This window comes from Salvelinus fontinalis, chromosome 7 (genome assembly GCF_029448725.1).
Source record: "Salvelinus fontinalis isolate EN_2023a chromosome 7, ASM2944872v1, whole genome shotgun sequence".
Taxonomy (NCBI): Eukaryota; Metazoa; Chordata; class Actinopteri; order Salmoniformes; family Salmonidae; genus Salvelinus; species Salvelinus fontinalis.
This window is the reverse complement of record NC_074671.1, coordinates 26775606-26802930: the sequence shown is the minus strand read 5'-3', so window position 1 is coordinate 26802930 and position 27325 is coordinate 26775606. Positions and strand designations below refer to the sequence as shown.

General features: G+C 40.3%; 2 protein-coding genes across 2 annotated transcripts in view; both read left to right on the top strand.

Moving 5' to 3' along the window:
- Nucleotides 1-3801: 3801 nt before the first annotated feature.
- LOC129859307 (patched domain-containing protein 3-like) lies at nt 3802-11545 on the top strand. Its single transcript, XM_055928922.1, has 4 exons — nt 3802-4524; nt 9058-9179; nt 9305-9450; nt 9564-11545. The coding sequence occupies exons 1-4, from the start codon at nt 3802-3804 to the stop codon at nt 11306-11308; spliced, it is 2736 nt and encodes a 911-aa protein (XP_055784897.1). The 3' UTR covers nt 11309-11545.
- A 4318-nt stretch (nt 11546-15863) lies between these two features.
- gpr158a (G protein-coupled receptor 158a) overlaps nt 15864-27325 on the top strand; it is a 106237-nt gene continuing 94775 nt past the window's right edge. Inside the window, exon 1 of the mRNA XM_055928921.1 lies at nt 15864-17395. Coding sequence (XP_055784896.1) covers nt 16503-17395 — 893 coding nt within the window. The 5' untranslated portion in view covers nt 15864-16502. The remainder of the gene's footprint in view (nt 17396-27325) is intronic.

The following is a 27325-nucleotide window of genomic DNA, read 5'->3' as shown; positions in this document are numbered from 1 at the left end:
CTTCCGGACGCTCCCAGTGATCATTGGGTGAAAAATATCCCTGTTTCCTTCCTTCATTTGAGTAGCTCTACTCACCCTTTCTGCTTATATGAACATGGCAAGCCCAACCTACGGACATACAGTACAACTGCACCTTTAAACAAACAGGCCCACTCAAAGACAAACACACCCCACAGACACATGTAAATGCACACCTACATACACAATCATCATGGATCATTCAGACACATTCATCAACAGCCATGATAGCAACATTCCAATTAACGATGAACAAAATTAGAGCCAGGCACCTGAGAATGGTTTCAAAATGGATTCCATCTAACTTCAACCTCCCCCGACGAGGCCGAGCTGTCTGTCGGCGAGCGTTGAGGGTGGTCAGTCCTCTCGCTCTCTCTTTGTGACGAGGGAAAGAAGAATCCATTTCTCATATGGAGTCTGGGAAATCAATGACTGTGAGATGGATCTGTGTGAAATGCAATATGAGCTCTGTCTCGGTGACTGACAGGGGTTAACTGCCACATAGAGACAGGCTGGTTGAGAGGTGTAAAACAGTCCTCCTCAGACTGGCACTCAACCATGCCAAGGAATTGGAATTGGAAACGTGTGGGTGGTTGTGTGCACAGGGCAGGGTAGATACACAGAGGATGGCCACGGCTGAGCTTCGGACATTCTGGTCTTTGCTCTGTTGGATTTTCTACTTGATCATGTTGATGGTATTGATATATGGCATCTTATTGTATATTAGTCTGTTTATACCTTCATATTTGCATAATAAGATCAGTTCATAACTGTTCAACTGCCTGAATGATGGTGTCCCGAAAACAGTGCATTGATATACACGAACGATAATTCATGAACAATATCAATCATGGGAATACAGTACAGCACAATTCATTGAATAATTCCAGTATAATTAAAAGCTGATGAAACATTGAACTATTGGGATATGATATTTAGATATCCATGCTAATTATTTTAATATTTAAAAAAAAAATCTAAATCTCAAACGTTGTCCTTTGAGATGTCCTTTGAGTTGTGCTATTTTGTTGTTTCTGAGGTTGCTTTGTGGCGGATATGTTTTGTCAAAGTGAGCATGGTGTGACTGCAAATGTTGCTCTAAATTTGCCCGTTTAAAACAATTCTGGCAAATAAGACCAAGTGAGCTAGTCCCATCATGCAGTACAAACAAATACTTGTCTGTCCATTTCTATTGGAACTTTCTGTGTTCTTCTTGATTTGACCGTAGCCACCGGAGTCACATTAGCTATGTTAGCTAGCTGCATTTCTCCGCCGACATCTTCCTGATTTTCCTGGTTCTCCGGTGGTTGTTCGTTCATAGCTGTCACGTTGTTCTCCAGCTCTTCCCCCTCATTTTCATAGTCAGTAGATTAAAGTTAGATTTTTATTTTTAATCGATCCACGTCGACTAGACTGAAAAATGAGCTGATAGCAAACTGATATGTGTCAGTCGCTATAGCTGAGCAGTTGCGTTCTATTTCGGCAAACGTTCTATTTCGGCCTTTCTATTCAACAGCTGCGCTATACTGCCATCAATCTGCTGTCCAGAGAACAATAGATATACTCAATGAAGTGACCCAGGCCTGCATTAAACACATTGATTTATGTATTATGAATGAAAAATAGGAAAATGACTGCAAACTGCAAATTAAGGTCTTGCGGCCGCATGGACGCCTCTCCTTCCAGTTCTCTGCTGCCAATGACTGGAACGAACTACAAAAATCTCTGAAACTGGAAACACCTATCTCCCTCACTAGCTTTAAGCACCAGCTGTCAGAGCAGCTCATAGATTACTGCACCTGTACATAACCCATCTACAATTTAGCCCAAACAACTACCTCTTTACCTACTGTATTTATTTATTAATTTATTTTGCTCCTTTGCACCCCATTATTTCTGTCTCTACTTTGCACTTTCTTCCAATGCAAACCAACCATTCCAGTGTTTTTTTAGTTTTTATTTTACTTGCTGTGTTGTACTCACTTCGCCTCCATGGCCTTTTTATATTTTATTTATTTATACATATATCTGTTTGCCTTCACCTCCCTTATCTCACCTCACTTGCTCACATTGTATATAGACTTATTTTTTTTTCACTGTATTATTGACTATATGTTTGTTTTTACTCCATGTGTAACTATGTGTTGTTGTATGTGTCGAACTGCTTTGCTTTATCTTGGCCAGGTCGCAATTGTAAATGAGAACGTGTTCTCAATTTGCCTACCTGGTTAAATAAAGGTTAAATAAAATAAAAAAATAAAAAAAATGCGGCCTGCGGGCCGCGCAATGACTATCACTGACCTATAGTAACCTCCCTGCGCAAAAGAGCCTTGTAGTGAGGTTTAAAAAGGCTTCTATAGTTTGTAATTTCCACTTTGACTTTTCAGGCTTGATTTTCTGTTATGAAAAATGTACATGGTATCAAAAGTCCATTAATTATAATCCACATAATAATTCACATTTCCTGTTGCTGCGGGATTATTTTCCTGCTGTAGCAAACTGGCTGTTGCATACAACCAGCTTCCATTCCCACTGTCACGAGGGGATTCATGGCTTACTTAAAATGAAATGATCAACCCTGTTACTTTATTTGGCACCTAATAATATATGCCATTTAGCAAACTCTTTTATCCAAAGTGACTTACATTCATGTGTGCATACATTTTACGTATGGGTGGTCCCTGGAATCAAACCCACTACCTTGGCATTACATGCTCTACCTTAGGACCTAAATAGGCACTTAGTAGGCACTTAATAGCCACTTACTATAGTCTTTTTTTAAAAACCTTTTGAGATGGGAGAACATGTTTTTTATGAAGTTGAACATGTGCTCTTTATGACAGAATGTAGTTCTATTTTTTTTTAACCAAGTTGCATCAGTGAAGAGTGTGAAAGTGTGTGAGTGTGCGGTGTCACTATGCATGTGTGTGTTTTATGTGTGTGAGCGTATGTAGTGTGTGTGTGTGTGTGTGTGTGTGTGTGTGTGTGTGTGTGTGTGTGTGTGTGTGTGTGTGTGTATGTGTGTGTTGGAGGGTCAGTGTAGTATGCGTGAGTGTGCGGGTAGAGTCCAGTGTGTGGGCATAAAGCCAGAGAGTCAGTGCAAATAGTCAGGGTAGCCATTTGATTAACTGTTCAGCAGTCTTATGGCTTGGGGGTAGAAGCTATTTATGAGCCTTTTGGTCCCAGACTTGGCGTTCCGCTACCACTTGCCATGCAGTAGCAGAGAGAACAGTCTATGAATCAGTGAAATTACCCATTTAATGTTAAATAGGTTATAGGTATCAGTTGATATTTAGTTGTGAACTTCTTACACAATTGTACCTCAAGAAAACTCCCAGTACAACCTTTGGACTACTTTTTTTAATCAAAGAAGTTAAATAAAATACAAAAAAAAGTGAAATAATGTATTTGACGTTCATGTAATCTCTGTGGTTACGTTGCCAAAATATTGCCTCTGTTGTGTTCTTTCTCAAGTCTAACCTGTAGTAACCCAAACCCTATGATCAACTTCCTTAGGGGGATATTTGTATAGTTTTCTTATTTGTTTAGGGAAGTTGTTTGACTTTCCACAATTGTATTATTTTTATAAAAGCCTTTTATTCTTTTATCTAAATTTGCAAACAACCCAACCCTTCTTGTTCCGAAAGGTCAGGTGTACTGGAGGAGTACAGTTTATGAATAAATATGGCTGTCAGTCGTTAACCCGTCTCTAAGTTATAGAAAGGCCACCAGCAGTCTCAGCTTTCTACTGTACCTGAATGAAGAACAAGCTCAAGTCATAGGATGGGCTGCCAACGTACAGACTGCATTGAGAAGCCCTTGTCGAATCTCTTTGAGAAATTTGGACGAATTGTTGGCACCTACCCGGTCTGTTTTTTTGTTATAACTCTAATAGTATCCGGAATTCTGGGAGGAGGGTTTTATTTTCTGAAAGACAGGGTGGATAATGACATTGAACGACAATTTACACCAAGGAGTGGACCCTCAAAGATTGCTCGGGCCTTTGTCAAAGAGAACTTTCCAAATGACGACACAGAGTTCTCAAGCCAGAGGCTCTATGAAGAAGGGAATTACGCATCAATCATCATGGTATCCAATGACAAATCAAATATTCTAAGCACAGAAAATTTGAAGAACATTATCAAAGTGAACAATAAAGTTAAAGATATCTCGGTTGATGTAGACCAAAGGGAGCTGAGGTTCAGCCATTTATGTGCAAAGACAAATGGACATTGTGTGTCAAATGAGATTTTAGAAATTATTGACTTCAATGCAAGCAGAATTGAGCAGACAAACATTACTTTCCCTCTATATACACATAAATCAAGACAACTCTTTCTGGGATCTGCAATAGGTGGGGTTCAAGCAAATGTCAAAAGTGAAGTCAAAAGTGCCAAAGCTGTAAAGCTTTTCTACTTCTTGGAAAGTCACACCACCAGAGCTGAGGCATGGTTAAAAGAATTCCAAAGGATCCTATCAGATGAGAGAGACAATGAAAATATGAAGGTATGTATGTCATTGAAATAATAGCATATATGTACTATAGCTTTAGCCAACCTTATGAGAGCATTACGACGGACAGGGTTGGGTAGGTTACTTTCTAGACATCCTTTCTGAATTTAAAAGTAATCCAAGAAGTGATCATCTAGTTTTTCAAAAGTATCTGTAATCTGATTACAATATTTTTGCTGGTAACATAACCGATTACAGTTAGTTTTTTATAAATCAGATTACATGTAACATGTAACTTACATGTAATCAGTTGCTCCTCAACTCTGACTACGAAACATTGAAAGAAAGTGTTATCAAGAAAACAAACTTAAAGTACTGGTGTACCACTTCACAAGAAGGTTACACAAATCAACATTAACTAATCATTTTACATTTAGCAGATGCTCTTATCCACAGTGACTTACTGTAGTGAGTGCAAAGGTTTATGTACTTGTCCCCCACGGGAATCAAACCCACAACCCTGGCGTTGCAAGCACCATGCTCTACCAACTGCGCCATTATAAGCTAACAATTATCAATTTGATTCACAAAACATGGACAAAACTTATTTTATATTTGTTATATTTGTTTTACTTTTACTGTTGACAAGCTATATCCCAAGTATAAAAACAGGAAAGTGCACACACAAAAGGGTAAAAAACAATGTTTTGAGAAAAATAGATGCTAACATCAAGGAGTAGGTCTGATGGGCATTTGTGATGTCATCGGCCATCCACGCCCCGAAGAATACAGGTTGTTCTGTAGGCAAAGGGGGGTCCTAGATGGGTGCACCTAATAAACTGGCAGGTGAATGTATGTTCTTGGTAACAAGTAAGTATCTGGTGGCACGAATGGGACATTAAGGGCATTTTCTGAGCTATAGTTCGAATCAGAGTTTGACTATTTGTTACGTTGTATTTTTGTGATTTTTAAACTGGTTGGTTTCATATTCGCAAAATGTCAAACAAACTAAAAGTCCTAAATAAAACCACGTGTTCATGCAATATGTTTGTTTATTGGACAGGCATAATCACGTTAAATCCATTTATGATTATCATGAAGCATCACTTGTCTTCCAATCTTCATATTACTTTCGCTCTGGTCTTTCAACAAAGTGCGGGAGCGCAAAAGCCGCTCTTACTGCAAGGTGAATAGGTTATATTCAGTAGCCTTTATCCCGGTATAACCCCCATATCCCTTAATCTGCATCGGATGCGCTCATAAATGCGCTCCTACTCACTGAATGTTTCAGAGATATCAAGTTATGATGCTGCGTGTATTTAATAAAATGCTCCCAGTCAAACAACCAATAATAATGTGCGCTTCTGATTATTTTCCTGTGTTTGATCCGGACTGCATTCTCAGCTACAGCGAACCGAACCATGGTATGAACTGAATATGACCGAGACCACCGTGGTTGAGCGAGCCACGGTGTGCTGTTTAGTGCGCTCCAGAATGCACACCTGTTCAAACAATCCAACTAAGGGGGTGAACGGAAACCCACCAGAGTGCGAAACCCCCTAATCCATTCCAGACCAAACAGTCGCAATTTCAAATCCCAAGAGGATTTATGTCAAGTGTCCCTGAGCACTTCTAATTTTTAGTTCGCGTTTTTACTGAGTCAATTCAAGGTTCGGTAGCCGAAGTCTACGCCCCTTCATAGGTAGGTGATTCGTCAACAGTACTACTGTTAAAAGGAGTGGGAACTATGGACGGAATTGTTCAATTAAGTGTTTGTTGTCATTTAATGAAATGCGACTAGTTTTCATGCAAATTTTTTTCACTTGAGAAATACTGCACCAAACATCGTAGTTAGATGTAAAATTGCGCGACTAAGACTTCCTCTGCAAAAAAAGTCCAAATTAATTACAGATTCATTGATTTATCTTAGATTATTACAGAATATTTTGAGGAAGTGTGTACTGACTATGTTGTAGTTACCTTGCCTCAAGAGGGACAAACAGTAACATTGCCGTTTTTTTCTCGTTTTTCAGGCGAAGGCCTTTAAGGGAATATGGGAGGCACAGACATTCGTATCGCCTAGACGGATTTCTTCTAGGAGTAAACTATTATCAATCAATCAATCAAATGTATTTATAAAGCCCTTCTTACATCAGCTGATGTAACAAAGTCACAAAGTGCTGTACAGAAACCCAGCCTAAAACCTCAAACAGCAAGCAATGCAGGTGTAGAAGCATTTTGCAGCCGCCTTTACAGAAAGAAACATGGAACTGTCACTTCTCTTTGCTTATTTGATCTGTTCTTGCCATAATATGGACTTGGTATTTTACCAAATAGGACTATCTGCTGTATAACACCCCTACCTTGTCACAACACAACTGATTGGCTCAAATGCATTAACAAGGCACACCTGTTAATTGAAATGCATTTCAGGTGACTACCTCATAAAGCTGGCTGAGAGAATGCCAAGAGTGTGCAAAGCTGTCATCAAGGCAATATATAAATATAAAATGCATTTTATAATGTAGAAATTAGTAAAAATAAAGAAAAACCCTGGAATGAGTTGGTGTGTCCAAACTTTTGACTGGTACTGTATGTACCGGTAACCTTATTTTAAAGCATTAACAAGTACGGTAATGGCATGGCTACAGCACTTGAAATATAGCACTCTATGTGCTTTGCTAGGCAGCTAAACATTGACTGGAGAACTGCAGCAAGCTAGCTAGCTGCAGTACCTTCAGAAACTATTCAGACCCTTATGACTTTTTCCACATTTTGTAATGTTACAGCCTAATTCTAAAATTGCTTACATTGTTATTGTTTTCTCATCAATCTACACACAATACCCTATAAAGACAAAGCAAAAACAGACATTATTATTAATTTATAATAAAAAAATTATTGAAATATTACATTTGCATAAATATTCAGACCCTTTATTCAGTACTTTGTTGAAGCACCTTTGGCATCGACTACAGCTTAGAGTCTTCTTGGGCATGACGCTACAAACTTGGCACACATGTATTTGGGGAGTTTCTCCCATTCTTCTCTGCAGATCCTCTCAACCTCTGTCAGGTTGGATGGGGAGAGTAGCTGCACAGCTATTTTCAGGTCTCTCCAGAGATGTTCGATCAGGTTCAAGTCCGGGCTCTGGCTGTGCCACTCAAGGACATTCAGAGACTTGTCCCGAAGCCACTCCTGCATGGTCTTGGCTGTGTGCTTAGGGTCATTGTCCTGTTGGAAGGTGAACCTTCACCACAGTCTAAGGTCCTGAGCACTCTGGAGCAGGTTTTCATCAAGGATCTTTCTATACTTTGCTTCGTTCATCTTTGCCACAATCCTGACTAGTCTCCCAGTCCCTGCCGCTGAAAAACATCACCACAGAATGATGCTGCCACCACCATGCTTCACCGTAGGGTTGGTGCAAGGTTTTCTGCAGACATGACACTTGGCATTCAGGCCAAAGAGTTCAATCTTGGTTTCATCAGACCAGAGAATCTTGTTTATCATGGTCAGAGTACTTTAGGTGCATTTGGTGCAAATTCCAAGCGGGATGTCATGTGCCTTTTACTGAGGAGTGGCTTCCGTCTGGCCACTCTACCATAAAGGCCTGATTAGTGGAGTGCTACAGAGATGGTTGTCCTTCTGGAAGGTTCTCCCATCTCCACAGAGGAACTCTAGAGCTCTGTCAGAGTGACCATCGGGTTCTTGGTCACCTCCCTGACCGAGGCCCTTTCCCCCCGATTGCTCGGTTTGGCCGGGCGGACAGATTTAAAATCCGTCAATGAGGCCTTCAATGCTGCAGACATTTTTTGGTACCGTTCCCCAGATCTGTGCCTTGACACAACTTTGTCTTGGAGCTCTACGGTCAATTCTTTTGACCTCATGGCTTGGTTTTTGCTCTGACATGCATTGTCAACTGTGGGACCTTTTATAGACAGCTGTGTGCCTTTCTAAATCATGTCTAATCAATTGAATTTACCACAGGTGGACTCCAATCAAGTTGTAGAAACATCTCAAGGATGATCAATGGAAACAGGATGCACCTGAGCTCAATTTCAAGTCTCATAGCAAATGGTCAGAAAACGTATGTAAATACGGTATTGCAAAAATGTATAAAAAACAGTTTTCACTTTGTCATTTCGGGGCATTGTGTGTAGATTGCTAAGGATTTTGTTTTATTTGATTAATTTTAGAATAAAGCTATAACGTAACAACATTTTGAAAAGTCAAGGGTTCTGAATACTTCCTGAAGACACTGTATATGACAAATTGAATAGAATATAAACTATGGGCGATATTTTCAGAACATTGCTTCTTCAATGTATTTGTTAATCATTTTCTCATGCTATAACAGAAATGAATGCAAATGTATGTAACCATATTCTAAAGTGTTACCAAGTACAGTAGTGGCATGGCTACGGCACTTGAAATATAACATTCTCTGTCCTTTACAAACCAGAGGAATCTTCTATACCACAGTTACGATACTCCTCTTATGGATTATTGACTTTTAAGTAGGCCCTATATTGAAATAAATATATTTTGTTTAACAGTTGCTTCTCCGTGGAACATTTCATTGTGTAGGTGTTTTACTATACATCACAATCGAAGCAGGAGGAGATAGAAAAACACACCACAGACGGGATTCCATTGTTCTCAGCCACATATGTCCTTGCCATCGCCTTTTCAGTCATATCTTGCCTAAGGTAAGCAGATTTGTTGTTGTTGACCAAATTGACCAGTCGCTGTCAAAGTATGGTAAATTGTCATTCAACTGTTGATCATTCCAAGTAAATTTGGTTGTTTGTGGATGACAACCATTTTGTCTTAGGCTGGACAATGTGAGGAACAAAGTGTGGGTGGCTGCTATTGGTGTCCTCTCTGCTGGCCTGGCTGTGCTGTCCTCATTTGGATTGATGTTTTACATTGGAATACCCTTTGTCATTACTGTGGCAAACTGTCCTTTCCTTATACTTGGTAAGATCATTTATGGAGTCCATAATAAGTCAATTTTCAATGTCAGGTTAAATGCATTTCAAAGCTCCAACTGACTCTGTTCACAAGATGACAACAGCATGTATACTTTACAGGAATTGGTGTCGATGACATGTTCATTATGGTGTCAAACTGGCAGCAGACCAATGTCAAAGACCCCGTGGAGAAACGCATGGCACACACCTACAAAGAAGCTGCCATGTCTATAACCATCACCACCTTGACTGACGTCCTTGGGTTTTACATTGGACTCATGTCCGACTTTCTGTCAGTACAATATTTCTGCCTGTATACAAGCACTGCCATTATATTTTGCTACATTTACAATGTCACATTCTTTGGAGCTTTCCTGGCATTGAATGGGAGGAGAGAAAGAAGCAACAGACACTGGTTGACTTGCATAAAGATTCCATCTGAGAATCCCAAAGAATGTTCTAATGGGTATAGTATGTGTTGTGTGGGAGGGAACTATGATAAAGCCACTGGGACAGAGAAAGAACAACCAATCAATCATTTCTTTAAGAAATACTATGGTCCTTTTCTGACAAAACCATGGACCAAAGTAATTGTAATCTTTATTTATGCTGGGTATTTGGCCGCAAGTATCTATGGGTGTTTTCAAATACAGCAAGGAATTGATCTTCGTGATTTGGCTGCTGATGACTCTTATGTTATTCCGTATTATGACAATGACAGGCAATACTTCTCTACTTATGGTCCTAATGTCATGGTAATTGTCAGTGAGAAATTTCCATACTGGGATAAGAACAAACGATCTGAACTACACTCCTGCATGGATGACTTTAAGAAGCTTCCATTTATTACGGATGATTTGTATACATCCTGGCTAGATTACTATGAAGGCTATGCACAAAGTACACATTTAAACATTGATGATGAAATTGTATTCAGTGCAAATTTATTTTTATTTCTGAATTTGTACCCTGATTTTAAGCAAGATGTGAACTTCACCAGTAATGCTATCCATGCTTCTCGATTCTTCTTCCAAACTGTTAATATAGTCAATGCCAGTATGGAAATTGAAATGGTGTACAGCCTTAAAGAAACAGCAGAAAGTTGTAGTGTTGTCCCATTGATGGTTTACCACCCGGCATTCATCTACTATGACCAGTATGCTGTTATAGTGAGTGGCACCCTTCAGAATATTGGAGTCACGACAGCAGTCATGTTGATTATCGCCCTTTTACTGATTCCAAACCCTCTCTGTTCTCTGTGGGTGACATTCTCTATCGTTTCTGTCATTGTGGGCGTCACTGGTTTCATGGCATTGTGGGACGTCAATCTAGACTCTATATCCATGATCATTCTTGTTGTCTGCATTGGTTTCACCGTTGACTTCTCTGCTCATATATCCTACGCCTTTGTCTCGTGCAAAAAATCGAGTGTCAATGAAAGAGTTGTTGATGCTCTCTTTACTTTGGGCTATCCCATAGTACAAGGGGCTAGTTCGACCATTTTAGGTGTGGTGGTTTTGGCTGCTTCCAAGAATCATATTTTCAGGACTTTTTTTAAGATTATGTTCTTGGTAATGCTTTTTGGGCTCATTCATGGCATCACTTTCCTCCCAGTGTTTCTAACTTTATTCACATCCAACTCAGAAAAACCAAAAAGTGATCTGAAAAAAGATTTTAAGAGTGGGGTTATGCCTGAAATGAAACTTGACAAGAAGTGTGTAGCCTGTGACAACAAAGTATTTGTTACCGATAATTTTTGCAATGACATCCACACAATATGTACACAGAAAACCCACATTTGTGTGATACAAAACAAAAACAATTTGTCTCACACAATTTGGGCCACAGACCCTGACTGCCCATGAAGCATGATGGTGATACTAGCCCAGGATGTCTTCATGTACTGTACAGTTTCGATAGATCTGTCACTGAAGTTACTATTTACCACGTGTGTCAATTAAGGTGCTGTTTACAGTTGTATTTCTTTGGTTTGTCTGTTTTTTTTAACCTTTTAATATGGTATACAAAATCTGCTTATTTTGTACTTTGACTGTATCTGTTGACTTGTGTCCTTTTTAAATGTCAAATAAAGGTTGCTTCATATGCCCCGTTTAAATGATATCCAATGGGTATCCAATTGTATCACAAGTAGAAATCCTAAGAATCTTGCATTTTTTTTGTTGACATTTTTATTTAAACTTTAAAATGTTATTTTACTGTCACTGGTGTAGAGAGGAGTAGGTAGGAGGCAGTCGCAGGTTTAGAACGACTTAATTTATTAAGCACCCTAGAACAAAGCAGGACGAAACCCAAACACTGTTGTGCTCAAAATATATCTTCATAATCATCATCTTCATAATCAAAAAGGCATAGGACAAACCCAAAGTGCAAAATATAAATTACTCAGGAAATAGTAGGAGAGATTCCTCTCAGGATAACAAATAACACTTACAATGACCGACAAAGACAAGTGGCAGAGGGAGTATATATACAGTGATGGAGTGGGTAATTGGAACCAGGTGTGTGTAATGAAGGGCGTTTGCCAGCAGTAGGTTCGGCAGCAGCTAGAAGGACGGCAATGCCGAACGCATGAGCTGGACAGGAGAGGGAGCCAAAGTGAAGGCTGGTGTGACATTTACAACAATTACCTGACGTCTTAGATCACTAAATCAGCTAAATTACCTATCAATACAAGTCTTACAGCTTTTTCAATTCCAGGAGAAATGGCTAAATACATTACTTCCATCTCTAAACTGTCAGAGAGATCTGGACTTAAATGTCTCTCAAAGTGCCAATTACTCTGTATTAAGGTCCTCTGATAAATTATAGTGTACTTTGAACACTGGCATGTCTTTTTAAGAGACTTAAAAACAACTTCAGTTTGTCTGTCTAGAATAAATAATTTGAAATTGTTTACATTTGATTGTCTGGGTGTGAAGATATTGAGCAATCTGTCTGGAAAATGTACACCATACTTAAGCAATAAGGCCCAAGGAGGTGTGGTATATGGCCAATATACCACGGCTAAGGGCTGTTCTTAGGCACTACGCGATTACCAACGTAATTAGAGCAGTAAAAATACGTTTTGTCATACCCGTTGGCATTCAGGGCTCGAACCACACAGTTTATAATTTCTAATAGCTACTGTTATAAAACTGGTTGCTTGGATCCTGGATGGTGATTGGACGAGCAGCGTTCCAAGCTGTGCTGTATAGGCCGCCACAGACACCTATGCCTGATAACGGTTCCATCTGAAAAGTATCACTGCTCCGCAAGAAGAATATTATGTTCATGTTGCTGTTCGAATCATCTCTTGTGTTTATCCCAATTCGCACATTATTTCCCCTTACTTCCAGGCTAGCATTTAGTTTGGCACAGCGGGGGTTAATATAAGCCTCGGAAACAATGTTTCACTTTTCGATCTCTGCACTAACGTCCAGAGTAAACAGTACCCAGAAGAGACGAGACAACTTTTTCTGCGCCAGTGGATATCACGCATCAACGTCATTATCATGGACATATCCAAGTAAATGTCAATTGAAAAAAAGCTCAGACAAACGAAAATGCAGCTAGTGTACTGTCATTCCAGGTTTAGTGTTTGAGTGACTCAGGTAGCTAAAGTTGGCTAGCTAGCTAGCAAATGACAAAAACATTAGCTGTCCAGCCTGCATAGCAACAATTTTGTTTAGAACGGATTGTATTATTTTTGCATTAAAAATAATTAAAGTCGTTAAACCAAAATAATTTACTACCAGATTTTTGTTCGGGCTACATATTCTGTTGGAAGAATGAAATTGTATGAAATTACTTAAATTTTAACGGTTTAATTAAAACATCTAATTCATTGTTATTTTAAACATGGTAACAGTTTTATAAAATCAATAAGGCACACGAGGCAGTGCTGTATCATGAATACAGTCACAGGTAAATGGGTTGACTGGCCCAGAGCAGAACAATTCCATTTACCTGTGACTGTATTCATGATACAGCACTGCCTATGGTGCCTGATTGCTTAAATATAATGGCATAATGGTGACCTCTTTCAAAATGAATTTATCAGTATATGTGTTTGCTTATGTATCAAATTGCTTATCTGTGCCATTTACATTGCATCCCTCATGTGAATAGTGTTGTTATTTTGAACTGAAACACAATTTATGCAATTCCTCAACCAATATATTGGAAAAGCAGAGGTTTGAGATGTGGCTGATAACGATGGGTGCACCTGCTTCTGCTGATCCATAAGTCTGTCTTGGATGTTGGGTTTAGTTCCCTAGTGGCCCTCAGGAGGCACCCCAGCACCCAGCTGTCACACACCCTCCCTCCCCTCCGTCACGGCTGTATTCCCCCAGCCTTAGCCTCCTCCCTGGATGAGATGCCTCCAGCCCAAACAGCGTGACTTGACATGCCCCTACACCCCAGAGAGAGATAGGGGAGAGAGAGAGAGGGAGAGGTTGAGAGGGGGATGGATAGAAAGAGAGAAGGAGGGGGTGGAGAGAGATAGATCGAGAGATGGAGATAGAGGTGTGTGTGTGTGTGTGGGGGAGGGGGTGAAAGACATGCAATGAGATAGATACAGGGTCCACATGAGTTAATGAAGCCATGATCCTTCAATGATGCTTGCTTGAGTAACACAAATGAGGGACCCACAGAATACTTTAGATGAGTTTATTGATTGGAAGGTGCACAGGTCTATAGTAGATTGTAGGGGAAATACACGCCTGAATTTGCAAGGTGCTGTAGGCAGGATATAATATAACAGGCTTCAAGGCACGCTTCACCTCATTTTATGCCTCACAAGAGGTCTAAAGTAGAACTGGAGTCCATATTCTATTCTATTCTATTAGTCGGATTAGTTTGGAATCAATAAGGTGTGCGGCTACATTAGCAAATTCATAGAAATGGCTTCATTCTTTGAATGTTTTCTTTATTTATTCTCTTGTTGAGAATACTGTACACCCATGAGGTTAGAGAGTTATAGCTTGATTGACAATTTGATTGATTGTGAGGATAGCGGGACCCATTGAAAAGGTGTCAAAAGACTAAGATGCAAAGGTGACAGGAAATGTGTTGTGAATGCCTGACTGTTTTATTGATGGTCTTGGTTGTAAAGAATGTTGTTGATGAAGCGAAAAATGGACTTTAAATATTCATGCCCATAAACATTTATGAGGGTTATAGTGACACCCTATGGTCAACAAGATATCACAGACTCACGTCATTTCTTGACGTCCTTGGAGAAAACGTTATTTTTTACTATTAACTTGACTTCATCTCCCGTCATCCTGTATTTAAGCACACAGCTCCCGCATAGGCTCCAGACGATCTAGGTTTATATTAGGCACACTGAAACAACTACTATTGGCACAGAATGCATTGATTGTAGTACACAATCCATAACCATGTAATATAAACTGGATATGGAATTGAGTAAGAATGTTGGTCATTGTGTGTGTGACAGTGTTTCACTGCAAATTGCGTCTCACATATCGTTTCATTTATAAAGACGAGGGAAACTGACATTGCATAATATGACAGTGTGTACTTGTGCAACTCAAGCCACGCCCTAGAATTTATTTAGGATGTCTAAAACGAGAAAAATCTGTTTTTGTGCCACATGACCCAGTGACGCAAGTCCAAAGAAAGATGAAGTCGTTTGTTATTTGATATTACCTTGTTTACAGACATGAGCCAACGGATTAAGTGGTCGTGCAGCTACAATGACTCATTGCACCATGATTCACAACTTGAAACGTTTTACATTCAGCCTGTTCTATTTTCCGGCGGTCCCTCATCACCTATTCTTGGACCATATTTGTCTGCGAGGCAGAAAGGATACAATACAATTTCGATGCCATATAGCCTACTTTGGCTGCGTCTACAGGCAGCCCAATTCTGATCCTTTTTTTCACTAATTGGTCTTTTGACCAATCACATCAGTTCTGAAAAAGATCTGATTTGAAAATATCTGATGTGATTGGTCGAAAGACCAATTAGTGGAAAAATATCAGAATTCGGTTGCCTGTGTAAACGCAGCCATTGTGACATCTTTCAAGATGTATTCAAATGTGAATAATCAATTCGTGATGAATGGTTTTGTATTTAGCCTACATTGCGGTTGCCTCCTAGGCCGGTAGTCACTAACGGATTTATTAATAAAGACGAAAGCAACGTAATCTGCGCTGTGGCATGTTTTTAGCATTACTCATCAATCCATTTGTAGCCTATACCTATTAACACTTAGCCTAAACAAATAAACACAGCGTATTTTACGACAAAATACCTTTATCAATAAAATCCCAAAATAATGTAAACCTATCTTTAGAACGTTATTATAGATTAGAATAACCGAAAGTCTCCCTCTAAAAATCATCATCTGAGAGAGATCACAGGTTGCTGAGCGAGCGACTCCTTTCCTTGCCTGTTTTTCTCGAGCGCAGCTTTCAGGACTGGACAGCTCCTTCGCCGCTCCACCTAACCCGCGTTCCCATTGCAATGATTGACAGAGGAAACGGCCATACGCGAATCAAGGGCACTTTAGAAATCCTATAAGATAATGAAGGAGACGGGCTTTAAGAACGAATGGTTCCCGATGTCCCCACGGTTTAGTTACTGCTTGTTGTGGACGGAAGAGGGCGGAGTGTGTTTGTCACCCAAGTGTGAAGTACTGACTCGGTGCTTCCAAAAATCGGAGGATTTTTCCCCCGTTTCAATTCAGGCTGTGTACAAACATCACAGTCTAAGGAGGACGCCAAGCAACACCCAAGCCCGTCTTGGATGTTATTTAGATTGGTTTACCAAACGGAATCAGAGAGGATAAAGCAGCTGCAAGCGGGAGACACAATAACAAGCCAAACGTGACAAATGTTTGGAGACAAAATAAGGGATTTGACTAGAGATTTCAAAATAGTTATCTTATTTTCAGGAGCCAAGTGTGGAACTCGCGTGAATATCTACAGGTGAAAAAAAAAAGATTTGGTAACTGAGAAATTGGTTCGCTCTATGGTGCCCAACGCAATCATTTGCTGAGCATCAACCCAGTCGCCAAACATCTGTAAAATGATTGGGGATATGGCTGTTTTCCGGTTATCAATACTGTTGCAAGTGGGATTTGTTATTGGATCAAATTATAGACATGTGGAGTGGCCAGAGCACGAGCGAGATATCAGAGCACAGCAGCCGATCTACAACACTCATATCAAGTACCAACAAGCACATCTTCGTGCGTCTCATCCGCCAAAAGGCGCGACAGAGCGCTCTGTCTTGCCGCAGACTATTGAGGAGCATCTTCCTCGGGTCGTTACGGCGTTTTTACACACAGGGGATTCTACTACCTTAAAACATGCCAACTGCTCACGGAGATACGAGCTCAGTGCTCTGCGAGGAAGGTCTCATACGGCCCCGCATTATACCATGCACAGCGTGCTGGACACTGTGATGCACGCTACTAACTTCCTAAACATGATACTGCAAGCCAACAGGTCAAGGGAGCAGAGTCTCCGACGAGACATTGAGTGGTACCACGCGCTGGTCAGGAGTATATTGGAGGGGGACTCCAAGATCCACAGGGCCGTGGTCATATTCAACACTGAGTCGTCTGCCCAAGGCCCCTCTGTCTTTCTCCAAGCTACGAGAGCAGGAGGCGAGATAGTTCTCCAGGATCTCTCCAGCACGGCCCACCATCACCTCAAAAACAGAACGGCCGAGACAGAGTGGTACCACGACATCAAAGACAAGAAGAAGCCCCACTTCCACAAAAGGGTGTTGAGCCAAGACATTACATCAGTTGACGCTTCTCTGAAAAGAGGAGAGAGTTTCATACCTGACAAATCCCATATCAAATGGTCAGCACCATACCTGGAGTGTGAACACGGGAATTTCATCCCGCGGTGGCTTTTGACCCTATCAGCTGGTTTCTATGGCCTCAAACGCAACCTGGCTCCAGAGTTCAGGTATGGTTGAACTACTACTGTTGTTTCAGTCGTTATTCATAAGCATTGCACCCAGGGGAAACCAGAATAGTAGGCCTATGCTGCTGCTGTAAGGTAACGTTACTTTTGGCACATGAGTAAAGTAGTGAGGCAGCGGCATGCTGGTGTCTTTGTGTAGCCTATACTTTTTTGTTTAAGTCACCTTTCTTAAAACACCCCAATGCACAACGCTATATAATACATTTCAGTTGGCGTGGTAGGTCTACTGGTACTCCGTACGTTTGCGTGAAAGCTAATGATTAATTTCAAGTTATCTACCGCCGCCGTTATTTCCAACGGGTGTCGCTCCTTCTCTCGTCTAACAACGCGCGTTGGGAAAGCGTCACTGCAGGTGCAGAGGATGATGCTAAAAATAACTCCCGATGTTATTCCGTTGCAACGATGGAAACCTCTGGCTAATTATTTTTTCAAACTCGTACATCTCCTTTACGACTCATACAGTGTTGGGTGCGTGCTTTTCCCTTATCCGAAAAGAAACCCTTCTATTTTCATATCACTCAAATGTGCATAACAAACATAATATCCTGGTATTTCGAGTAAAACTGCATCCAATTGAAATGCGAGACACAGTCTCACGCATGCTCCAGGGTGGCCAGTTTGCGTCTCAGCTGTAACGAGGAATGTTGAAATATATATTCTTGAATATGAGTGTTTTATCTATTATTCATACTCCAATATGTTTACCACCACTACTGTCTAATAGCTCTCCTGTAAGTGTGGTATTACCATGTTTACGACAACAGTGGAATAGGTAGCCTAGCCTAAGTGAGGCTCAATAGAATTTTGACCGACATCTTCGTGATACATTTTTTATTCAGATAGATAGTTGTGTGCACTGCGTTCAATTCATCTTTAATTGATACACACCAGGGTTGCTCACGGAAAGGCATGGATTGCAAATGAGACATATAGTGCTGAACATTGTATATAGGCTTACTATAGCTACGTTACATTAAGCTTTGGAATCAAATTCATTTTCTATTCAGTTTCTCTTTCCTCACTGCAGATGCAGCATCATGTCCATTTGTGATACCAATGTTACTTCAATGTAACAACAACGTACAATAAGAATGTTACAATGCATTTCTACCCCATCAACTGTGTAAACTCAATAACAACATCATACTGGTTAAATAGTGGATGTTATGTATTGTCTCAGGTCCTTAGGGAGTGGCCACAACAACAGCAACCAATGGTGCATCTTTTCAATCCAATTGATCCCACAGGTACTTTGGAAATGTCTCACCAGTCAGCATTATACATTCTCTTCTGAAAATCATTATTGTGAATCAGTATCCGTACATAAAACACTTGTGTTTCACCTCAATGATTAGTTAAATAACAGCTTGTATCAGTCTGGTCTTTTCTTACCCCCACATTCAAACTACATGAGAACATATTGTGATGCTGTCATATGCCCAGCCATTAAGACTGCTGTGTTACCTTTTGTTTAACACAGAGGATAGGCCTATCTGGTTATAAGATGACATGTGGTTCATCAGGTTTTTACTTAGTCAACATTTTGTTTTGTGGGGAACCCCCTTCCCTCCACTTTCTCTTTGAATTGTGTGATGTTCAATTACCTCTATATATATTCTCTTAAAACCTTTCTGTCCCTTACCTCCCCCGTACACAGATACAAAGGGGGAAATGTTTGCTAATATACTGCGTCAGACATCACTTCTTAGTCCCCTATCCAGATCAATACGCAATCAATACAATGATGAATTAATAATGAAAGATGTTCAACAACAACCCTGGGCCATCTTGATTCCAGTCCTTGAATTCTTCAACAGCTACTTTTAGTTTTTACTAATAATGCACTCATTCTGAAATTGGGAATTGTGCCTCATGTTAGAATTGTTGCCCACAACACGGAGAGGGAAACTGTGAATAAGTCAATGTCTTTCTACAGTTATTCAAAGTAGATTTGAGTAAACTTTGTAGTGGTGCAAACACTTACTAATCTGTCCCTATACGGTACAGCAGATTGGTACACTAGAATGAGTGTGTGTCTATATGAACACGGGTGGATGTGTGTGTGGCAGATCAACCTGCTCACATGGAGGTGTGTGAGCTCACACTTTGAACATCCTCTCAATTCATCAACATTTGCCACAGGGGACAAGAGGGAGGCCACAGGGTGTAGTTAGAACAGTGTGTAGAGACATGCTATCTGTACAGTTCTGGCCCTTAGCTATACCCATCGGGGATGAGTGTGTGTGTAAGAGAGACAGAGACAGAGAGAGAGAAAGTAGTGTATTTGTACATGTATTTATCCGCTTATTTTAGGCACTAAACGATCTCCATATATATTTCCATTCATATACGTTTGTAGCCTAAACTGTGCGGAAACTACAGACAGAAGTTGGCAGAAGAGGAGTCTTGTGAGGTTTCTGGGCATCCTAGAGCAAAACGGAGAAAACCATCATGTTAGTGAGAGTCTCAGCTTTCAGTAGCGTGCTTTGTAGGCGAAACCGTTTGGATGCTACAGACTTTTATGCGACAAGACCGATTTTCGGGATGTCTCATGGTCTGACAAACACCACTCTAGCTCTGTCACCTTTCACCACAGATGCCCAAGGGTGATATCGGCGGATGCGGTGGATTGAGACGCAGCCCATGCAAAAAAATATATCTCTAGCTTAAAGGGACAGATTTTGATGGGGATGTTTTTATTATGTTAATTAGGTTGTACCATAGTTTGGGTGAAATAAAACGCCTCCCTTTTCCCTGCAATATTCCCTATCTTTGGTTATGTTACACTGACCTTAGCTTTTGCTGCCTTTTTTCCATTTGCAAGTTTTGGCACGTTCATTCCAGCAACATAGCACACGGCATAGCACTGCTGGTTTGCCTCTGAAGCTAAGCAGGGTCTGTCCCTGGATGGGCGACAAGATGTAGCTGGAAGTTGTGAAAGATGTATTTAAAAAAAAATATATATATATATATTTCACCTTTATTTAACCAGGTAAGCTAGTTGAGAACAAGTTCTCATTTACAACTGCGACCTGGCCAAGATAAAGCAAAGCAGTGTGACACAGACAACAACACAGAGTTACACATGGAGTAAACAATAAACAAACCAATAACAGTAGAAAAAAGAAAGTCCATATACAGTGTGTGCAAAAGGCATGAGGAGGTAGGCAATAAATAGGCCATAGGAGCGAATAATTACAATTTAGCAGATTAACACTGGAGATCTGTGTCTTAAACACCCCTTTCAAATTAGTAGATTTTCCTATTTCAGCCACACCAGTTGCTGACAGGTGCATAAAATCGAGCACACAGCCATGAAATCTCCATAGACAAACATTGGCAGTAGAATGGCCTTACTGAAGAGCTCAGTGACTTTCAATGTGATACTGTCATAGGATGCCACCTTTCCAACAAGTCAGTTCCTCAAATTTCTGCTCTGCTAGAGGTGCCCCAGTCAACTCTAAGTGCTGTTATTGGGAAGTGGAAATGTCTAGGAGCAACAACGGCTCAGCCGCAAAGTGGTAGGCCACACAAGCTCATAAAACGGGACCGCTGAGTGCTGAAGCGCATTACAAAAACAAAATAACAAAATCGCCTGTCCTCGGTTGCAACACTCACTACCAAGTTCCAAACTGCCTCTGGAAGCAACGTCATCACAATAACTGTTTTCTCGGGAGCTTCATGAAATGGGTTTCCATGGCCGAGCAGCCGCACACAAGCCTAAGATCACCATGCACAATGCCAAGCGTCGGCTGGAGTGGTGTAAAGCTCGCTGCCATTGGACTCTTGAGCAGTGGAAACACGTTCTCTGGAGTGATGAATCATGCTTCACCATCTGGCAGTCCAATGGACAAATCTGGATTTGGCGGATGCCAGGAGAACTCTACCTGCCCAAATGCATAGTGCCAACTGTAAAGTTTGGTTGAGGATAAATAATGGTCTGGTGCTGTTTTTCATTGTTTGGGCTGCATCAGATGACCTGGCCTCCACAATCCCCCGACCTCATCCCAATTGAGATGGTTTGGGATGAGTTGGACCGCAGAGTGAAGGAAAAGCAACCAACAAGTGCTCAGCATATGTGGGAACTCCTTCAAGGCAGTTGGAAAAGCATTCCAGGTGAAGCTGGTTGAGAGAATGCCAAGAGTGTGCAAAACTGTCATCAAGGCAAAGGGTGGCTACTTTGAAGAATCTCAAATATAAAATATGTTTCATACTTTTTTGGTTACTAGATGATTCCATATGTGTTATTTCATAGTTTTGATGTCTTCACTATTATTCTACAATGTAGAAAATAATAAAAATAAATAAAAACCCTGGATATTTATTTAACCAGGCAAGTCAGTTAAGAACAAATTCTTATTTACAATGACGTCCTAGGACCATTAGGTTAACTGCCTTGATCAAGGGCAGAACGACAGATTTTTATCTACGCAGCTCAGGGATTTGATCTAGCAACCTTTAATTACTGGCCCAACGCTCTCACCACTAGGCTACCTTCCGCCCCTGAATGAGTAGGTGTGTCCAAAATTTTGACTGGTATACCAGGATTTTTTCATGTTTTTCCTTGTAAGGGAGCTCACGCTCCCATTCTGATCAAGCTGGTAAGAACCCAGCAAGGAAAAGTGTCCTTCCCTTTTGACCATATTATTAGCACCTTCTAAACAAATAGTTTTCATCTCATGTACTTGGATTGACTTTATTCCCAGTAAGCAACTGAACTCAGTGTTAGAGGATAACATATAATGAAGGGATTAACCTCTCTTTGCTTGACATTTGGAGTCCTTTAAAATAAGATTTGTTTTCATTTGTGCACATTATCGCAGGTACTAGGAACAACTTTCCTTGAATATTGACAGGCCAATATTCAAGCCGTGATTGCACGGTTGGATACATTAGTCCATCTAGTTTCACAATGCGGTGTCTCGATTACATCAGTTTGAATAGACATTCAGAGGAGCTTTGAGTTGAAAAGACCCCATGAAAACATAGATTCTCTACTCTGTTAATGTGATTGCAAATCCATTCATTATGCACACTACTGTAGTAATACAAAGAAAAGAACAAGAAGGATCATGACCGATATACTATCTACACGTTCATTACTCTATTCAAGATACAAATGTACTGTAGACTAGAAAATGAGTGTTAGAGAATGGATGAGGTAGAGTACACTCTTGGGAAAAAAGGGTTCCGAAAGGCTTCTTCGGCTGTCCCCATAGGAGAACCGTTTTTGGATCCAGTTAGAACCGTTTTTTGGTTCAAGGTAGAACTCTTTTGGGTTCCATGTAGAACCCTCTGTGTAAAAGGTTCTATCTGGAACCAAAAATGGTTCTTCAAAGATTCTCCTATGGCGACTGCCGAAGAACCCTTTTAGGTTCTAGATAGCACCTTTTTTTCTAAGTGTAGAGGGGGGACAAGGACAACCATTTAATATAGTTATATACAGTATGCAGTGGTAATATCTTGGCACTGCCATGATGACAATACACTAAGCCAGGCATAATATACATGGTCACTTCTTCATGTGCTGTATTCAATCAAAGCTCCTCTGACCAAAAGTAATTTGTTTAGCCAGCCCAAGTCACATGCTTGCCCACATATAACCAAATATATCATATCTTTCAGAAGAGCACAACACCTTATGCATTATGTCAAAGAATGATCACATTGTCCGATTTTTTTCTGGGAAAATGTCACCAATGTGATGGAAATCTATTAACCTGACAGGACAAGCAGAGACTAATGTGACCAGCTAGCCGCTGGCTGGGCTCCGCCGCTGCTGCCTCCATGAAGCAATGCAACCGGGGTCATTTTATAGAGTTCTGTCGCTGGTCATCAAAGCAGACGGAACGCCCATGGCGACTTTAATGTCACAGAAAGCAGTGAACGCCATTCTCTTGAGTGCTCTCGCTTCTCTGTCATAGCGGCACTGCACTTTAAACACCCTCACGTCAACCCTCTTTTCTTTAGACCGTAACCCAGAAATGATTGAGATGATTGAGCAATACCCCCATCTTTATCAAATTAATGAAAAGTGAAAATATCCATAGTATTGAGAAGATCAAATTTAAGATAATCTCACCATTACTTTTAGTTCATCTAAACATGCAGAAACATGGCCATAGCTGAATTGTTTAGCCTTTATTACGCCCTATATTGTTTACAGCATGTATCTTTACCCCCAACTAGCCAGCCCAAACACATCTCTCATTAGGCCTTCTCTACTGTATTACAGCTCTAGCTCTCTGCAAAAGATTACATGGGGATAAATCTAAAGACATTACAGGATTAAAATCCCTGTAGGCGATCTGTCATGCAACAACAGATGGTGATTTGATTATCATGAATAAAACCACTGAGATGGTTATTATTAATGAAATGGTTATTATTAATTGCTTTCTCTCTCTATGTAGGGGAAGTCGTGTTTTTGTGTGTCCAATGAGCCTCAGCCGTTTACTCACTGTTCACATTTACCTGATTGGCAACAGAGTATTGACAAGTAACCTTACTGAGCAGTGGAGCCATGACATCAATGGAAAATGTAGGTAAATCCTAGGGATTGTTAGCTAGCCATTGCACATGTCAAATACAACGTTGCTACAGCGCTGTAAACCATATAATTTACCCTGGCATAACGTTATTGCAACATTACGGTAGGTTTTGTGTTTGTTGCAATTTGAAGTCCCTGATCCCAGAGAGTATGGCTGTCAAAATGATAATTTTCTGTCCTCTCTGATCTTCACAGCTTACTAGCATATTATTCCACTTAGCTAGAGGCATACTGGGGCTTCCTTACTAGCTGTTTCTGGAAGGCCACCATCTCAGCAGATGCTATTGGCACCTCACTGTGCTCCCACTCTGGAGGACAGTGGGATGTCCCGTAGCAGTCAAGCTGTCCAGATAGCAGTCAGCTGCTAAGCCAAACTGAAAGCCGGCTACATAGTTCTCTAATGGAAACCATTTGACCATTGGAGAACATAACAATTTTTTTTGCTCTTGGTCTTTCTAGTTAGTATAAGCTTTAGGATTTTAAAGACAATTCTGAACGACTATTCTGCCCCCAAAACCACTCATGTCATCTCCAATTTGAACGTCCACAGTGCAAGGTGTTCTACATTGGACGGACCAAGAGGCGCCTTCAAGACCACTTAGTGGACCACAAGTACGCCATTACGGGTAGGCAATGAAGACTACCCCATGGCAAGGCACTACAAGTCCTTACACCATGGCGATCCTGCCTCCCTACAAGCTATGGGTATTGATCATGTTCTGGCCTCAATTAGAAAAAGGGGTAATCTTAAACAGCTAAACCAAAGGGAAAGTTTTGGGATTTACAAACTACAGGCCACTAAGTACCCTGGTTTAAATGAAGATATGGATATCTTACCTTTCCTGTAGGGTCGTGAGAGGTCCATTTGCTGTCATCTAGTGGACATTTTGCTCTATTGCCCTCAGCTATGTTTAGACTGTAGTGGTCCATGTCTGCTGTGATCTAGTGTACTATAAAATAGATGGCTCTCCTATTCGTAGCACTTGGGCCAGTCATATTCAAGGTTAGAACTACCTTTCTAGGGGTTCTGATGCGTCTAGCCTTGAGTTGCATTTTTGATAACATATCTACAGTATTTCACTTTTTAATGTGCATAGTATTGCTTGCTAGGTGTTGTTCAATGCATTCTTTAACCACTCCCTCTTCAAATCAGGGTTGATTGAAAAAAGCTGTTCTAAAGAGGACATTGTATTATCATATCTTTGTACTCTCTGACGAAGGCCATGCAGCTGAAACACGTTGGAGTTTTTAAACTTGATTTCCATAGAACATGCCATACAAATAAAGGCATTTTACTTAATTATATGAAGAGTGCCTTGGTCCTCCTTTCTTTTTGATGACTATTCTGATCCATTTAGCATTAGGTCTCAGCATTTCTACAAATCACTGCACATATTAGCATATTGACTTTGAAACATGTGGAAGAGACTTCAAAGTACGTGGGCTAATATTATATATTATATTTTTTAGGGGGTAGATCAGTTTTAATATTGCAGAGAGATTGTATCTTCCATCCAATCCCCCATATATTATTTTGCAAGTATAATATATATATATATATTTGCAAAAAAAATGCCAATACATATACATACGTACACATATGTATGGGTTGGCAGGTAGCCTAGTGGTTAGAGCGTTGGACTTGCAACCGAAATGCAAGATGGAATCCCCGAGCTGACAAGGCAAAAATCTGTTGTTCTGCCCCTGAACAAGGTAGTTAACCCACTGTTCCTAGGCTGTCATTGAAAATAAGAATTTGCTCTTAACTGACTTGCCTAGTTAAATAAAGGTTAAATACATACATACTGTTGAAGTCAGAAGTTTACATACACCTCAGCCAAATACATTTAAACTCCGTTTTTCACAATTCCTGACATTTACTCCTAGTAAAAAATTACATGTCTTAGGTCAGTTAGGATCACCACTTTATTTTAAGAATGTAAAATGTCAGAATAATAGTAGAGAGTATGATTTATTTCAGCTTTGATTTCTTTCATCACATTCCCAGTGAATCAGAAGTTTACATACACTCAATTAGTATTTGGTAGCATTGCCTTTAAAATGTTTAACTTGGGTCAAACGTTTTGGGTAGCCTTCCACAAGCTTCCTACAATAAGTTGGGTGAATTTTGGCCCATTCCTCCTGACAGAGCTGGTGTAACTGAGTCAGGTTTGTAGGCATCCTTGCTCACACACGCTTTTTCAGTTCTGCCCACAAATTTTATATGGGATTGAGTTCAGGGTTTTGTGATGGCCACTCCAATACCTTGACTTTGTTGTCCTTAAGCCATCTTGCCACAACTTTGGAAGTATGCTCGGAGTGAGTCATTGTCCATTTGGAAGACCCATTTGCGACCCAAGCTTTAACTTCCTGACTAATGTCTTGAGATGCTGCTTCAATATATCCACATCATTTTCTTTCCTCATGATGCCATCTATTTTGTGAAGTGCACCAGTCCCTCCTGCAGCAAAGCACCCCCACAACATGTTGCTGCCACCCCGGTGCTTCACAGTTGGGATGGTGTTTTTCGGCTTGCAAGCGTCCCCCTTTTTCCTCCAAACATAACGATGGTCATTATGGCCAAACAGTTCTATTTTTGTTTCATACTATATACATTTTATGGTCTATTTTAAAATAATTATATTTTGTTTGTTTTCACTCCTGTCCTTCCTCTAACCTCAACCTCTCCCATCTATTTATTTCACAAAAGTCTTGAACCTACGGTGTATATGCGTTTTACGGACACAGTATGTTTTACATTAGTTATCTTGTTGTTATTAGTTGTTATTAGTCCCAACCTTCAGATCTATTCAACCCCTCCCATCTATCTCACCATTGATATTGGATTTCTATTTGCTATATATTTTTCAACTGTGCTATGTTTTACAAAAGGTCTGAACATTTCTACTCTCATAATTTCTACAGATTGTAAAATTAAAAATAAACATTTTTGCTAAAAGTATTATTATATTATTGATCGATTGACTATGACTTTTCAGATCACCCAGTAGCTATCTGCAGAGTCAGCTCCAGGTAAATGTTGCAATCTTCAGCCATTCCTGGACCTGTGACCAAAAACAAGCTACATATGGACGGTACCAAAATAAATGTTCTAATGATTCTGTCTCTTTGCAGCAAAATCTGCAGAGCTGGGAAGGTTGTATTCCCCCATGTACTGTAGGTAAACTGGGATATGACTAAAGAGTCAGGGTGATTTTTCCACAAATAGACAGGTATTTTCCTTTCCATGGTAGTAAGATCTTGTCTATTTTTGCTAACTTTCTTTAAAAATCTATTGGAATGAGATCATTTATTTATTTCGGAATATGTATCCAGAGTATGTCCACCTCAGACCATTTTAC